At 36.1% G+C, this 14,881-nt stretch overlaps 2 protein-coding genes across 8 annotated transcripts in view; one reads left to right on the top strand and one right to left on the bottom strand.

Annotated features, from left to right (window-relative positions):
* Positions 1-14,881, bottom strand: part of LOC309637452 (uncharacterized protein) — a gene marked incomplete at its 5' end in the record, with an annotated part of 279,570 nt that overhangs the window by 97,411 nt on the left and 167,278 nt on the right. The gene's annotated exons all lie outside the window — the stretch shown is intronic.
* ATF6 (activating transcription factor 6) overlaps positions 1-14,881 on the top strand; it is a 226,037-nt gene that overhangs the window by 165,784 nt on the left and 45,372 nt on the right. For all 7 annotated transcript variants that reach the window (XM_082469316.1, XM_082469318.1, XM_082469315.1 and 4 more), the window contains one exon: positions 4,122-4,206. In XM_082469316.1, the coding sequence (XP_082325442.1) occupies positions 4,122-4,206 (85 nt within the window). The remainder of the gene's footprint in view (positions 1-4,121; positions 4,207-14,881) is intronic.

Below are 14,881 nucleotides of genomic sequence, written 5' to 3'. Positions count from 1 at the left end.
TGTTTCAGTTAATTATATAAATGTGCATTCATTCGCCACGTTTTGAGGTAGGGCCAATTCCTTTTGGGTCCAGATCTACTAAAGTTCCATGTTGTCTTTCTTGCAATAAACTCCACTCACAGTGCTCTCTTTTCACACTGTATCTTATCAGTTACATAGTAGTTTATTAAATTACACAATTAGTAACAAATGCAATTAGCAAAAGTAGTTTTGGCAAAATACAAAAACTAGTCATGAATGTTCAGTGTGCTAGGGGCATCAGTCAGTAAGTTTTAGAGGGGAGTGGGAAGGGTCATTTAACCTAGTGAGTTAGTTTAAGTTAAGGTCAGTTTCTATTCTACACAGATATGTAGAATCAACATTTGGCAAAACTTAGTAGGACCTCAGTTTTATTGTGTTTTACCATCATAACCTCCAGCTGAGCAAAATGTGGTCCTGTTCTTCTGATAAGTTAGTCTCCAATGCTTTAGCTGTCTTAAAAAGAGAAGAAACAGATAACTTCGGATGCTGTATTATACACTAATATTCTGTCTTTTTCTAACAAAGTGCTTGGAAGAGGGGATTGGGAGAACTGTATGAAAATAGTGTATTTTCTCAAACACAATATTGCATAACATTGGAAAACTGATGCTTCATTCTCATAGTGAAACGTTTTGGTGTTTTCCCACCAGTGTTTCTCTAACTTCCTCTGGGAATAAAAATAACAAAGCTTTGATTATAATGTTTGTGCACATAGTTTCCTCCCTGAAGATATCCCGTGGTATCTCAGTCCTATAAAGTCATTTCAGGAGTCCGTTTGAAGATATCTTAAAGTTAGTAACATAGTTTTGAATGACAGTGACAAAATATATCATATTTATCTCTATGGCAACATCTTTTTTTCTACTTTTCCTTTTTATTTTTAAGTAGCTTCACCTTTGTTGCAGTTGGATTATATTAACTGACTTAATAGGAAAGAGTTTTGTTCAGATTCATCTAATTGTACCTGTATTTTTCCAGGATTGAATTTCCTATACAGGTTCTTTAATAAATAAGTAAAAGGGGGGGGGGAATATTAAGAATAACAATATCAGATAATATCAGGTAATATCAGATAACAAATGTGGTTTTTGGAATGCTGTCAAAAATAGAGTAAAGCTGTCTCTGATTACTTTAACCCTTATTGAGATTTCTCTTGGGTAAATACCATTAGTATTGTTTCACAAATTTATAATATAACAAGTAATCAGGGTTGTGTTTAGCTACGAGGGACAGAAAATCCGAAATGATAGTGACTTAGACAAATTAGAATTTTGCTTCTCTCTCATGTGAAGTTCTGGAGATCTTACAGTAGCTCCTTGATCATCAGGATCCCTAGCTCCTTTATCTTATTGGTCCATAAATCTCAGATTGCAGTTTCTATCTCATGGTCCAGGATGGCTCCTCCAGTTCTAGCAGTCACACCTGCATTCTAGCTAGCAGGGAAGAGAAAAGGGAAGGAGGAAGGTTGCCTTCCACCATCACCACCTTGACAAAGTTTCATGCACCATTTCTCCTTATAGTCCATTGACCAGAACTTGAATGTATGGCTTCATTTGGTTGCAAAGGAATATAGTCCTTTTCCTGAGTGGCTTTGTGCCCAACTAAATGCCATTGGAAATGGAAGGTCCTATTTCTATTCTAATGTTATAGAAGGGAAATCAGATATTGAGCACAAATGACTGTTCCTGCCACAATTAGCATTCTTTCCCTAACAAAATAAAAGCTTGAATTTATGTTCTTTAAAAGAAACTATCGTCTGTAGTACAGTGCTGAATACGTGGCAGGTCACTATGCTCGGTAAATTTTTTTTAATGAATGGTAAGAAGTCAATAAATACTTGTTGACTGGCTCCTTTTCTCTGGAGATGTCACTGTTAGGATTAGTGAAATGCCATAAAAAGTGAAATGAACATAGTTGGAGAGAAAAAAATGATTGATAATTCATTGTTATGGCAAGAAACATTTAACTTGAGGAAGAGGAAGTAAATGTTAAATGAAACAACTACGCTGCCCCAGGCATGTGTGTATACAAATTATTTTTTAATATAAAATAAGCACAATTAGAGTTTGTAGTATACCAGCTTTGATTCCCTGCCGTTCTAACCTGTAGGCCTCTAACCTGTAGGCCTCTTGGTAAACAAGCACTTTAAATTATAGGTTTTCCTCCCATTTTGCAAACCTTTAATAATTAGAGGTAAGGCAGGTTAACTGTAATAGTTTTTATGCATTCAAGATGTGATTCTTCTTTTTCACAAATAATAATGTGATTTTTGGTTTTCTGCTGCAAAAGTAACTGCTTTGTTTGAAATTTAATGAAGAAAGTAGGAGGCATTATGTTTGGAAAATCGTAAGATCTTAGCAGGAAACTCAGCTGTAAGTCTGAGCCTGACCTTAACCCATGACCAATGGAATCTAAGTGTGTTTATTTTTACAGTAGCCTTAATTTGGGGCTTGTAAGTTTGTTGGTTTGTTTTCTCATTCAATTTTGGGGATCCTGAAGCAGTATTTTAATTATAGGAGTTTAGCTATTTATAATTTTCATGGCATGAAGATCCGCAAGTTTTGTTTTGTCTTGGCTATCATGTTATCTTACTCTCAGAAACGTGTGATCTTTGTGTCTAACAATGCACTTAAAAAAAAAAAAACTCTCATGCTGCAAGGCTGGAATTCTAAAAGAACAATTTCACTCATCTTTTCGCCTCTTTTTAAAAAAACATGTATGTTCTCATGGAGATGTTGCCTTGAATTAGACAAAGCACAAGCAGTTACTGCAAATGTTTTCTGTACAGTTCTGTTCATGTACATTAATTTCAATTTGTTTTTCACAGATTTTTTTCTTAGCTTTGTCGATACTTACATTTCATAATCACATTGACTTTGAATTAAGTTGCATTGAATTTTTATCACTCTCAGCTATGTCAAATCCTACTTTTTGATGAGTCCTTCCATATAGCAAGTTTGTTGAATGAATGAGAAACGAACAAGAAAAGAAAGCAAGAGGAGTTAGACTGTGTGTCAGCTTTCTCTCAGTTTAATCATGCTCCTTTAAATAGAAACACACATATATGTATATACTTCTTTCTTTTTTTCCTTTTTGCTGTGACAATTCCCATGTTTTTGCTAGGAAAAAGGAGTTACTGAAAACAGTAGTTAATATCAAAGTCATTAAGTCATTCATAATCAGCTTTGGAATACCTACAGATGTGTTTATCTTTTCCAAAACACTCATACTACCCTGTTTTTGAAGCTAAACTCCTCTTGGCTAATTCTTAATGCAGTATTTGTGTGGTTGGAAACTAGAAACCTCAGATGCCCTGGGTCATTTATAGATGATCAAAGGTTGGCAATATCACATTTAGAATTATATAGTTATGCTAGACATGCACTTGTAATTTTTTTAACCCTTCCTCTACGCTGTGTGCTTTTTAAGGGCAAGAACTATGTATCTTCTTCAGTATATACCTGTTGCTTACCAAAAGAATAGTCTAACACTGGCTGCTTCAAAGGAAGAAGAGGAGGCTAAGCAGGCAAGGCTCTCAGCCTTGGCCTTGCTTCAGTCAGAATCTCTCTTTTATATATTAGTAATTTGGGATCAGAATTCTTTTTTTGGGGTGGGGGGAACGTTCCTCTTCTTTAAAAAAGAAGTTTGAAAATGACTCTATTAGATAGATAACTTTAGTATCTTGTGACATTATCTAGTCTAGCCTCCTCATTTTACAGGACTGGAAATGGACCAAGATCATACAGCTATTCAGCGGCAGAGCTAGAATTAAAATCCCTCCGTTCTGACTGCTTGACCAATACTCTTTATAGTATACTGCAGCATATATGTTATCAGAACCTAGGAATATTCTAAGAATACTATTGATACATAGTACCTGGTAATGATAGTCATTCAGTAATTCATAATGTTTATTGCGTTATGAATGAATGAATCGTAAAATGGTTTGTAGTTAATTACCCCCAAAGCCAGGTTCAAATAAAAACTGTCATTTTTTTATGATCGCGATGAAATGTTGGCATCCTAGGAACTCTGAATTTGGCTTGTTATAGGACTGAGCCAATTGTTATGAGTAACAACTTGTTCTTCGTTATTCTTAGGATCACCTGCTGCTACCAGCTACCACCCATAACAAGACTACAAGACCAAAGATGTCAATTGTATTACCAGCAATAAACATAAGTGGTAAGTTGAAATTTTGGTTTATGAACGACATGCAATTGCTTTGTTTAACCTAGATTCTCTGGATTAAACTAAAAGACACTTAAAATGTTCAGTTGGTTAGGTATATGTCCATGCATTAATTCTGAAACATTTTCCCACTGTTTTCACAAAATATTATTTTTAAATTCCTGTGCTCTTTTAAAAAGTAAAGGATTTAATTTAAAGTTGCTTTTTAAATGACTATATTTTTAAAAGAAAAAAATCATTCTCTTTTATTTACAAAATTGGAAAAGTTAACATCTTTACTGATTTATACACTTGTTGTCTGGGGCCTTTCTGGTAATACATGATGTATAAGAAGTCCCTGCTATGTTCTGAGAGTGAATTTGTAAGTTAGGTTGTTGGAACTCAAAGCAGTTTCCTATATCACATAAATGGTGATATGATTCCCAGACCAAACCTAAGAAGCCTATTTATATTTAATCCGTAATACTGATGAATTTGATATTGATAATATTACTATTGCATTTTGTTCTCCCACTAGTTCTGGGTATTAGATAAAATACAAATAATACCATTAATACTTTGAGAGTATCCAAAGATGTTAAGGCATAGCGTGCTTGCTTAGAGTCTAGGAGGAAAAATAAGACGAGCACAGAAATCACTGTATCCCGAAGAGAACGTCCCATAAGGAATGAAGAAAGTACTAAAGAAATTTAGTAAAGAAGAGATTACTTCCAGCTGGGTTCTTTATGGAAAAGCGAAATCTCTCACTCCCAATACCAGCTGTGTGTCGTAAATGAGCACAGTGTATATTGTTGGCTGATTACTTCCTCTGACACATCATATTAGGCTCTAATGAAACTAGGAGAATTGGCTATCCTTCTCAAGTCCATTTATCTGGTGTAATAGAACTACTGGTAAATTTTCTGTCTAGTAACGGGAACCTCATAGTTTAATGAGTAAGACGAAAATGAAAAGCCCTTTAACCTGCAGTTGAACCAATCCACATTCTGATTGATGATCATGATTAAGCCACCAAATACAGTTATAAAATAAAACACTGGGATTCTATATAAACTCCAATAAAATTTAGTCTTAGAGAAAAAGTATTAGATATTCATTGTACATATTAAGACCATAGAGGACTATAGAATTTCAGTTAGCTGTATATAGACAGCTTATTAGAAATGCTTGGGAGGCAACGTTATAGACACAAAATAAAACTTTTTTTGTTGTTGTTAAGGCATAAAAGAATTATGACATTTTCTTAGTCTTACAAAGACAACAAATTTTTTAAAGAAACAAACTATAACATTGAGACGAACTTATCTTCCTTCAATAAAGGCATACCTCTGAAGCTTTCATGGAGCAATCATATTACAACTTCAAGTGGAACAGTATATTTCAAAGTGTACTATATTACACTCCAAAGAATATACTTAGGGAATACTATTAAATCTTATTCCATAGGTACCTAGGTTTCTCTGCTTGAACCGTAATAGATTTAACTTCTGGTCAGCTTATGCTCAGAAAGGCTATTGTCTAAGCTTCAACAAGGCAGAATTCACTTAATTTTGTTGTTCTGATCTCAGATTCTTATAAAATAAAACCAGGCATTCTCTTGCATAACACTGAGCTATCCGTTTGTATTAAGCCAAGAACAATAAGATGCTGTTTGATTCTGATTTTCTTGGCCAAGGGACTAATTTTTGAAAATGAGCCTTTTCATGGATTTGAAAAATACAATAATTAGAGGATCATTTCCTTTTTAATCTGGTTTGGGTTTCTTTGTAAATAAGTTTTGTTTTCCTTTTTAGGATATAGTATACTATTAGAAAATTTAAGATTCAAATTCAGGAAATACTGATTGAGTATATACCATGTGTTCAGTACTGTGCTGCATCCTCAGCCTCTTTTCTGAACCGTCTCTTCACCTTCTTGCTCTAACTGGGGCTACTTCTCAAATTAGAGCTTGATTTTTCTTCCCCACCTCATATACCTCTGAGCCTGCAGATGGGGTGGGTAGTATCTTTGCTCCCCACTACAACTTCCAAATGACCTCTCCTTTTTTCTTCGGTCTCCCTAACATCTTTCAAGTTTATAACACTCCTCTTACCCTTCTTTGTTGCTGTCTTCTATCCCGCCTTCACTGATGACTCTCCACCACTGCTTTTGTCAGCTCTCTGTAAAACTTCAGCATCCACAGAGAGGACTCACCCAGCACTCTGGCCTCTTTAGATCCAGTCATCTTTTATTTCTGCACCACCTCAGCCTCCCATCCACACGGTCATACTCTAGACCGTATCATCATCCATAATGGCACTCCATTTGAAATCTCCTCTTCAGGCATCCCCCTCTGACTCTTACTTACTCTCCTACTGTAATACCCACACTCCAGCTACTCTTTGACCTCACAGATCTCCAGTCCTCTGACCCTACCGCTTTTCCTGTGTCCATTACATCCATCATGGCCATACGCCCCTCCTTACCCAGCCTACATTCCGTGTCCCATACTATCACCACTCTCTTGCAAACCACCCTCCTGGCTCCTCTTTTCTTAGGTCCCACTTGCCTGTAAAAATCCCACCCTAGTTAAACCCAGCTATCCTCTTTATGCCTGCTCTCAAGCAGCTGAAAATTGCTACAAAATATCATCCAGTCAGGACAAGTAGATTCACTTCAAATTTATGACCGTGAATTCCAAAGGGGCATTCAGTACTGCTTGTCAGGAATAAAGATGCAGACGTAGAGAATGGACTTGAGGACACGGGGATGGGGAAGGGTAAGCTGGGACGAAGTGAGAGAAGTAGCACGGACATATACACACTACCAAATGTAAAGTAGATAGCTAGTGGGAAGCAGCTGCATCGCACAGGGAGATCAGCTCGGTGCTTTGTGACCACCTAGAGGTGTGGCATAGGGAGGATGGGAGGGAGATGCAAGAGGGAGGAGATATGGGGATGTATGTATATGTATAGCTGATTCACTTTGTTATAAAGCAGAAACTAACACACCATTGTAAAGCAATTATACTCCGATAAAGATGTTAAAAAAAAAAAACCTCTTGTCATTGCTAGTAAATTCACTTGCCTTCCATCTGAAACAAGAATTTCTCACCTTCTCTTCTCACATCTCCAACATCCCCTCTCCCTACCCCCTCAGCTGATGAACTCACCCAAATGCTACATTGGGAAAATAGATGTAATTGTATAAGAGCTACTTTATCTTTCCGCTACCAGCTGCATCTACACCCACAAACTCTGCCTTCCTTCTTATTGCACTGGGAGAAAAGTATCTTCCATGGAGTTCGAAATCCCAACTTTGCTACTTATTGGATAAGTATAGTTGGGCAAGTTAATTAACTTTTCTGTACTTGGCTTCCTGTAAAAGGAGATATTACTAATACCTTCCTCTTAGATTTGTGTGGGAATTAAATGAGCAAAAATGCTTTAAATAGTGCCTAGCTGTTAGGTTAGTCACTGTTACCACCTTTGTCACTGTCATCATCACCCTTATCTAAGGTGACTCCTTCCTTTTGGATTGTGCATTCCGGTCCTTCTCACAGTTTCAAAGACTTTGCTCCCGCATTTTTAGTCTTTCTGTCCTGAATGATCAGTTTCTTCGCTACGGGATCATCCCCATCAACGTACAAAATGTCTTAATATTCCTTTTGGTGTAGGGAGACTCTCTTAACTCCACGTTCTGTTTCTCTGCTACCCTTCATAGCAAAGCTCTTGAAAGAGTTACCTGCACTCGTTGCCTCCATTTGCTTATCTCCCATTCTCTCCTCTGCCCACTCTTACCTAGCTTTTGCCCCTACTGAAATGCTCTTGCAAAAGGGTCACCAATGACCAATATCTTGCCAAAGCCAAAGGTCATGTCTTCATTCTCATCTTACCTGACCTCTTAACAGTATTTGACATGGTTGACTATTCCCTCTTGTTTTCAGTCCTCCAATTTTTATTTTTAAAAACTTCAAATCTACAGAAAAGTTGAAAGATGAGTACAGTGAGTATATGGAGAACCTTTACCGAGATTTCACCAATTGTTGACATTTTTCCGCATTTGCATCATTTTTATCTATCTGTTTACACTCACATGTGTTTTTTTCTGAACCATTTAAGAGTTAGTTGCAGACATTTTAACACTTCACCCGTAAATACTTGAATATGCATCTCCTAAAAAAAGGATGTTCTCCTATGTAAGCACAATAAAATGACCACACCAAAGTTTAACACTGATACAATAGAGTTTAATATAGAATCCATATTCAGATTTCCACATTTGCCCCCAAATATTCTTTATAGCTTTTGGGGGGAGGGATTCAGAATCCAGTCCAAGGTCATACATGGCATCTACTTGTCACACCTCTTTAGTCTCCTTTCATCTAGAACAGTTCTTCTGCCCTTTTTAGAATTGTTTTTCATGACATATACATTTTTTTAGAAATCAGATTTATTGAGGTATAATATACACACAATAAAAATCACCAATTTTATGTGTACAGTTTAATGAGTTTTGACAAATGGAAACAGTTCTGAAACCACCACTTCAATCATGATATCAACATTTTCACTACTTCAGAAAGTTTCTTTGTGCCCCTTCGCAGTCAATCACCTCAGGTTCATTTTTGATAATTCCCTTTTTTGAAACACTTTATTTTGTAGGCTTTTATGATACCACAGCTTGTCTAGTTTTCCTCCTGTATCTCCTTCTCGGTCAGCTTAGCCAGCTCCTCCTTTTCTGTGAGGACAGGAATGTTGCTTCTTATGTTTGCACTTATGACCATAACCTCAGCACCTAGAGCAGTGTCTGGCACAGGAAACACTGCAGGATGTTCATCTCTGTTACTTTATGTAATGCTCAGCTGCCAGCTAAGTATTATCTTCATTTTACACATGAAGATGTTAAAGCTCATGGAAGTAAGTCATACCATTTATTCAACCATTACATAATGGAGAGCCGGGATCTAAATACATTGTCTAAAATATATTTTGATCAATCATTATATTGTTGATGAAATCAATATTAAAGACGAATGTGCAAATATTAAAAATATTTGGACTCCAGAATTTCAGATAGACTTTTTTTTTTTCTTTCTTTTTTTTTTTTTTATATGGCCTTTATTATGTTGAGGTAGGTTCCCTCTATGCCCACTTTCTGGAGAGTTTTTATCAGAAATGGGTGTTGAATTTTGTCAAAAGCTTTTTCTGCATCTATTGAGATGATCATATGGTTTTTATTCTTCAATTTGTTAATATGGTGTATCACATTGATTGATTTCCGTATATTGAAGAATCCTTGCATCCCTGGGATAAATCCCACTTGATCGTGGTGTATGATCCTTTTAATGTGTTTTTGGATTCTGTTTGCTAGTATTTTGTTGAGGATTTTTGCATCTATATTCATCAGTGATATTGGTCTGTAATTTTCTTTTTTTGTAGTGTCTTTGTCTGGTTTTGGTATCAGGGTGATGGTGGCCTCATAGAATGAGTTTGGGAGTGTTCCTTCCTCTGCAATTTTTTGGAAGAGTTTGAGAAGGATGGGTGTTAGCTCTTCTCTAAATGTTTGATAGAATTCTCCTGTGAAGCCATCTGGGCCTGGACTTTTGTTTGTTGGAAGATTTTTAATCACAGTTTCAATTTCATTACTTGTGATTGGTCTGTTCATATTTTCTGTTTCTTCCTGGTTCAGTCTTGGAAGGTTATACCTTTCTAAGAATTTGTCCATTTCTTCCAGGTTGTCCATTTTATTGGCATAAAGTTGCTCGTAGTAGTCTCTTAGGATGCTTTGTATTTCTGCGGTGTCTGTTGTAACTTCTCCTTTTTCATTTCTGATTTTATTGATTTGAGTCCTCTCCCTCTTTTTCTTGATGAGTCTGGGCTAATGGCTTATCAATTTTGTTTATCTTCTCAAAGAACCAACTTTTAGTTTTATTGATCTTTGCTATTGTTTTCTTTGTTTCTATTTCATTTATTTCTGCTCTGATCTTTATGATTTCTTTCCTTCTGCTAACTTTGGGTTTTGTTTGTTCTTCTTTCTCTAGTTTCTTTAGGTGTAAGGTTAGATTGTTTACTTGAGATTTTTCTTGTTTCTTTAGGTAGGCTTGTATAGCTATAAACTTCCCTCTTAGAACTGCTTTTGCTGCATCCCATAGGTTTTGGGTCGTCGTGTTTTCATTGTCATTTGTCTCTAGGTATTTTTTGATTTCCTCTTTGATTTCTTCAGTGATCTCTTGGTTATTTAGTAACGTATTGTTTAGCCTCCATGTGTTTGTCTTTTTTACGTTTTTTTCCCTGTAATTCATTTCTAATCTCATAGCGTTGTGGTCAGAAAAGATGCTTGATATGATTTCAATTTTCTTAAATTTACTGAGGCTTGATTTGTGACCCAAGATGTGATCTATCCTGGAAAATGTTCCGTGTGCACTTGAGAAGAACGTGTAATCTGCTGTTTTTGGATGGAATATCCTATGTATATCAATTAAATCTATCTGGTCTATTGTGTCATTTAAAGCTTCTGTTTCCTTATTTATTTTCATTTTGGATGATCTGTCCATTGGTGTAAGTGAGGTGTTAAAGTCCCCCACTATTATTGTGTTACTGTCAATTTCCTCTTTTATAGCTGTTAGCAGTTGCCTTATGTATCGAGGTGCTCCTATGTTGGGTGCATATATATTTATAATTGTTATGTCTTCTTCTTGGATTGATCCCTGGATCATTATGTAGTGTCCTTCCTTGTCTCTTGTAACATTCTTTATTTTAAAGTCTATTTTATCTGATATGAGTATAGCTACTCCAGCTTTCTTTTGCTTTCCATTTGCATGGAATATCTTTTTCCATCCCCTAACTTTCATTCTGTATGTGTCCCTAGGTCTAAAGTGGGTCTCTTGTAGACAGCATATATATGGGTCTTGTTTTTGTATCCATTCAGCCAGTCTGTGTCTTTTGGTTGGGGCATTTAATCCATTCACGTTTAAGGTAATTATCGATATGTATGTTCCTATGACTATTTTCTTAATTGTTTTGGGTTTGTTTTTGTAGGTCCTTTTCTTCTCTTGTGTTTCCCACTTAGAGAAGTTCCTTTAGCATTTGTTGTAGAGCTGGTTTGGTGGTGCTGAATTCTCTTAGCTTTTTCTTGTCTGTAAAGCTTTTTATTTCTCCATCGAGTCTGAATGAGATCCTTGCTGGGTAGAGTAATCTTGGTTGTAGGTTCTTCCCTTTCATCACTTTAAGTATATCATGCCACTCCCTTCTGGCTTGTAGAGTTTCTGCTGAGAAATCAGCTGTTAACCTTATGGGAGTTCCCTTGTATGTTATTTGTCGTTTTTCCCTTGCTGCTTTCAGTAATTTTTCTTTGTCTTTAATTTTTGCCACTTTGATTACTATGTGTCTCGGCGTGTTTCTCCTTGGGTTTATTCTGTATGGGACTCTCTGCGCTTCCTGGACTTGGGTGGCTATTTCCTTTCCCATGTTAGGGAAGTTTTCGACTATAATCTCTTCATATATTTTCTCTGGTCCTTTCTCTCTCTCTTCTCCTTCTAGGACCCCTATAATGCGAATGTTGTTGCGTTTAATGTTGTCCCAGAGGTCTCTTAGGCTGTCTTCATTTCTTTTCATTCTTTTTTCTTTAGTCTGTTCCGCAGCAGTGAATTCCACCATTCTGCCTTCCAGGTCACTTATCCGTTCTTCTGCCTCAGTTATTCTGCTATTGATTCCTTCTAGTGTAGTTTTCATTTCAGTTATTGTATTGGTCATCTCTGTTTGTTTGTTCTTTAATTCTTCTAGGTCTTTGTTAATCATTTCTTGCATCTTCTCAATCTTTGCCTCCATTCTTATTCCGAGGTCCTGGATCATCTTCACTATCATTATTCTGAATTCTTTTTCTGGAAGGTTGCCTATCTCCACTTCATTTAGTTGTTTTTCTGGGGTTTTTTCTTGTTCCTTCATCTGGTACATAGCCCTCTGCCTTTTCATCTTGTCTGTCTTTCTGTAACTGTGGTTTTTGGTCCACAGGCTGCAGGATTGTAGTTTTTCTTGCTTCTCTCAGATAGACTTTTATACCACTTTGTCCCTGTGGTATAAAGTTTAAGCGCATTTATTGAGAGCAATATAATTCAATGTAATATAATGTCTTGGATTTGACAGGCACATGTTTGTTGAATGACAGAATAAGTGAGGTAAATGTTATTTGGTCATTACTTTGTGGTCACTTGAAAGACTTTACTGTTTTAACTCTGATTAAAAACAGTTGGCAAGCACAGTTTAGTCTAATCTTTTCAAATATAAAATAATTAAAATATGTACTAGGTTACCTTTCTACCACATTATTTTAAAAATTTGGAATTCACAGTAAAGAGTGAATTGAAATTATTAACCTCCTTTCAACAATTGTTCTACAAAGGAAAACACATGTGAAAAACTGAACTATAAAACTGTCCAAGGTTCAGAGATAGATTCCTTTGACTTATTAGGCGATGAATTTGACAAGCTGTAATATAATTATATCATTTATAATCTGAAGAGTATAAGTTACATGGGCTCAAAAACGTTTGGGCACCTGTTTATTTGAGCAAAGTCATTGTGAGGACATCACTAGTATCAAAGTTTTTCATCCTGAGTAATATGAGGACTTGAGGAAGTTGAATAAAATATATTTTCTGCCATTTCTGAATTCAAAAGTTACATGTAACTTGGAAAGAAAACATGAGTTGTGGGTTTGATCCCTCTCTCTGACTTAAGTGGAGCCTGCAGAATTTTGGAGAGGGTATAGAGGACATAAAGTCAGATTTTATTGAGCAACTGGATTTTGTAGTATCCTGGATAGGGATATTTGGGAAGAGGAATTTGATTTTCCAATTTTAGCAAAGTAAATTAGATTGCCAGGTCAATGGCTGGCCTTAAATTATAATGTATGATGATTCTACTTTGTGGTTTTGAGCTGTGGAAAAAAGTCTATATAAAGAAATAGCTAAAGAGAGTAGGATATGGGTGTGAAATTAATGCCATTTAGAAAATACTAGTCATATCATTCTGTGTTCTCCATGCCATATTTAATTTTTGTAGTTTATTACTCTTCATTTTGAATTCTCTTTATTATTTAATTTCCTTTGTCTCATAAGAGAGTTGAAAACAGGTTACTGAAGCTGTAAGAAAGAAAGTCTTTCTTTGAGGAAGTCTTCACACCGAAGATTATTGAAGTAAAATGAAATTCTAGGTATACTTTGAAAAAGCTTTTAAAAAAATGATTGCAGATGGATGGCAGAGCAGTTGGTAATGAATTAAAAGCTATTGCTATTTTTTTGAAGAGTATTCTGGAAGGTCTCCTTGTACCATAAGTCAACATTTCCTGCTTTTAAATTATTTCCACTCATAGTAAAATTGCTCATTTCCTTTCTTTCACTCTTTTTTTCTTTTTTGATTCTTTTTTTAAAATTTAATTAATTAATTAATTAATTTACGGTTACGTTGGGTCTTTGTTGCTGCGCGTGGGCTTTCTCTAGTTGCAGCGAGTGGGGGCTACTCTTCATTGCAGTGCATGGGCTCCTCATTGTGGTGGCTTCTCTTGTTGCGGAGCATGGGCTCTAGGCACACGAGCTTCAGTAGTTGTGGCACGCGGGCTCAGTAGTTGTGGCTCATGGGCTCTAGAGCACAGGCTCAGTAGTGGCGCACGGGCCTAGTTGCTCCGCAGCATGTGGGATCTTCACGGACCAGGGCTCAAACCCGTGTCCCCTGCATTGGCAGGTGGATTCTTAACCACTGCGTCACAAGGGGTGTCCCCACCTTTCTTTCACTCTTGATAAGTAATTCAACAAAATAGAACATAGAACAAAGAAGAATTTTTTTAATGGTAGCTACTTGGTAGACATCTTTTATCAGGGAATGAACACAGCCATTAGCAGATACATTTCACAGTTTGACCAATGCTTTTGTTGATTTGGTTTTACTGTTCTCTTTCCCTCTGTATGCCATGTAGCTAAGTTAAAGTTGTAGGTGAGTAATAAAAATAAAACTGCAACTCTACTTCTACCCTATCATTATTAAGGGTCCGAGTGGGTGAAGAAATGGCTACAAGGCTAAACTGTAATTATATTTAATCTCAAAATAATTTCCATGTAAAGAAAATCTAGGAGACGTCACTAACAATGAAACATCTTTTTAGTTGGAGAGGGTATAACAGAAGGGCAGGAAGCAAACCAACCAAATAAATGGATTGGTTTTAATAATGAGAATGTTGATACAACTGCTTTTGATAATCACTTTCATAGAAGTGCTATCCCAAAGAAAGTATATTTGGAAACTGTCCTATTTTAGACTTGTTCTGCTCAAGCAGGCTGGTTGCCCAAGAGAGTTGTGCCTGAACGTTGTGCCTTTTCTTCTTATATATTCATTTCTCCTTAAAGGCCTACAGGCTATTTATTTTTTTAGATATATTTACAATTTTGCATTTTCACTGCAGTTCATTCCATTTCAGTGTTATGTAATTGTATCTAATTGTGTAAATGGAGTCGTCTCTTGAAACCATGTTTCAGTTTTTTAAAAATGCATTATCAAATTGTTCTCTCAGTTTTGACTCACTAGTAAAACCACTAGTAAAATTCCCATACTGAGAATTTCTACTAAGGCAAGGAGAAAAATCACACTATTCACCTGAACAAAAAGAAGTTTTTTCTCTCAAAATATATACAGAGATC

The sequence above is a fragment of the Balaenoptera physalus genome, assembly GCF_965194825.1.
Source record: "Balaenoptera physalus genome assembly, chromosome: 1".
Taxonomy (NCBI): domain Eukaryota; kingdom Metazoa; phylum Chordata; class Mammalia; order Artiodactyla; family Balaenopteridae; genus Balaenoptera; species Balaenoptera physalus.
This window is presented reverse-complemented; position numbering and strand designations above follow the sequence as displayed.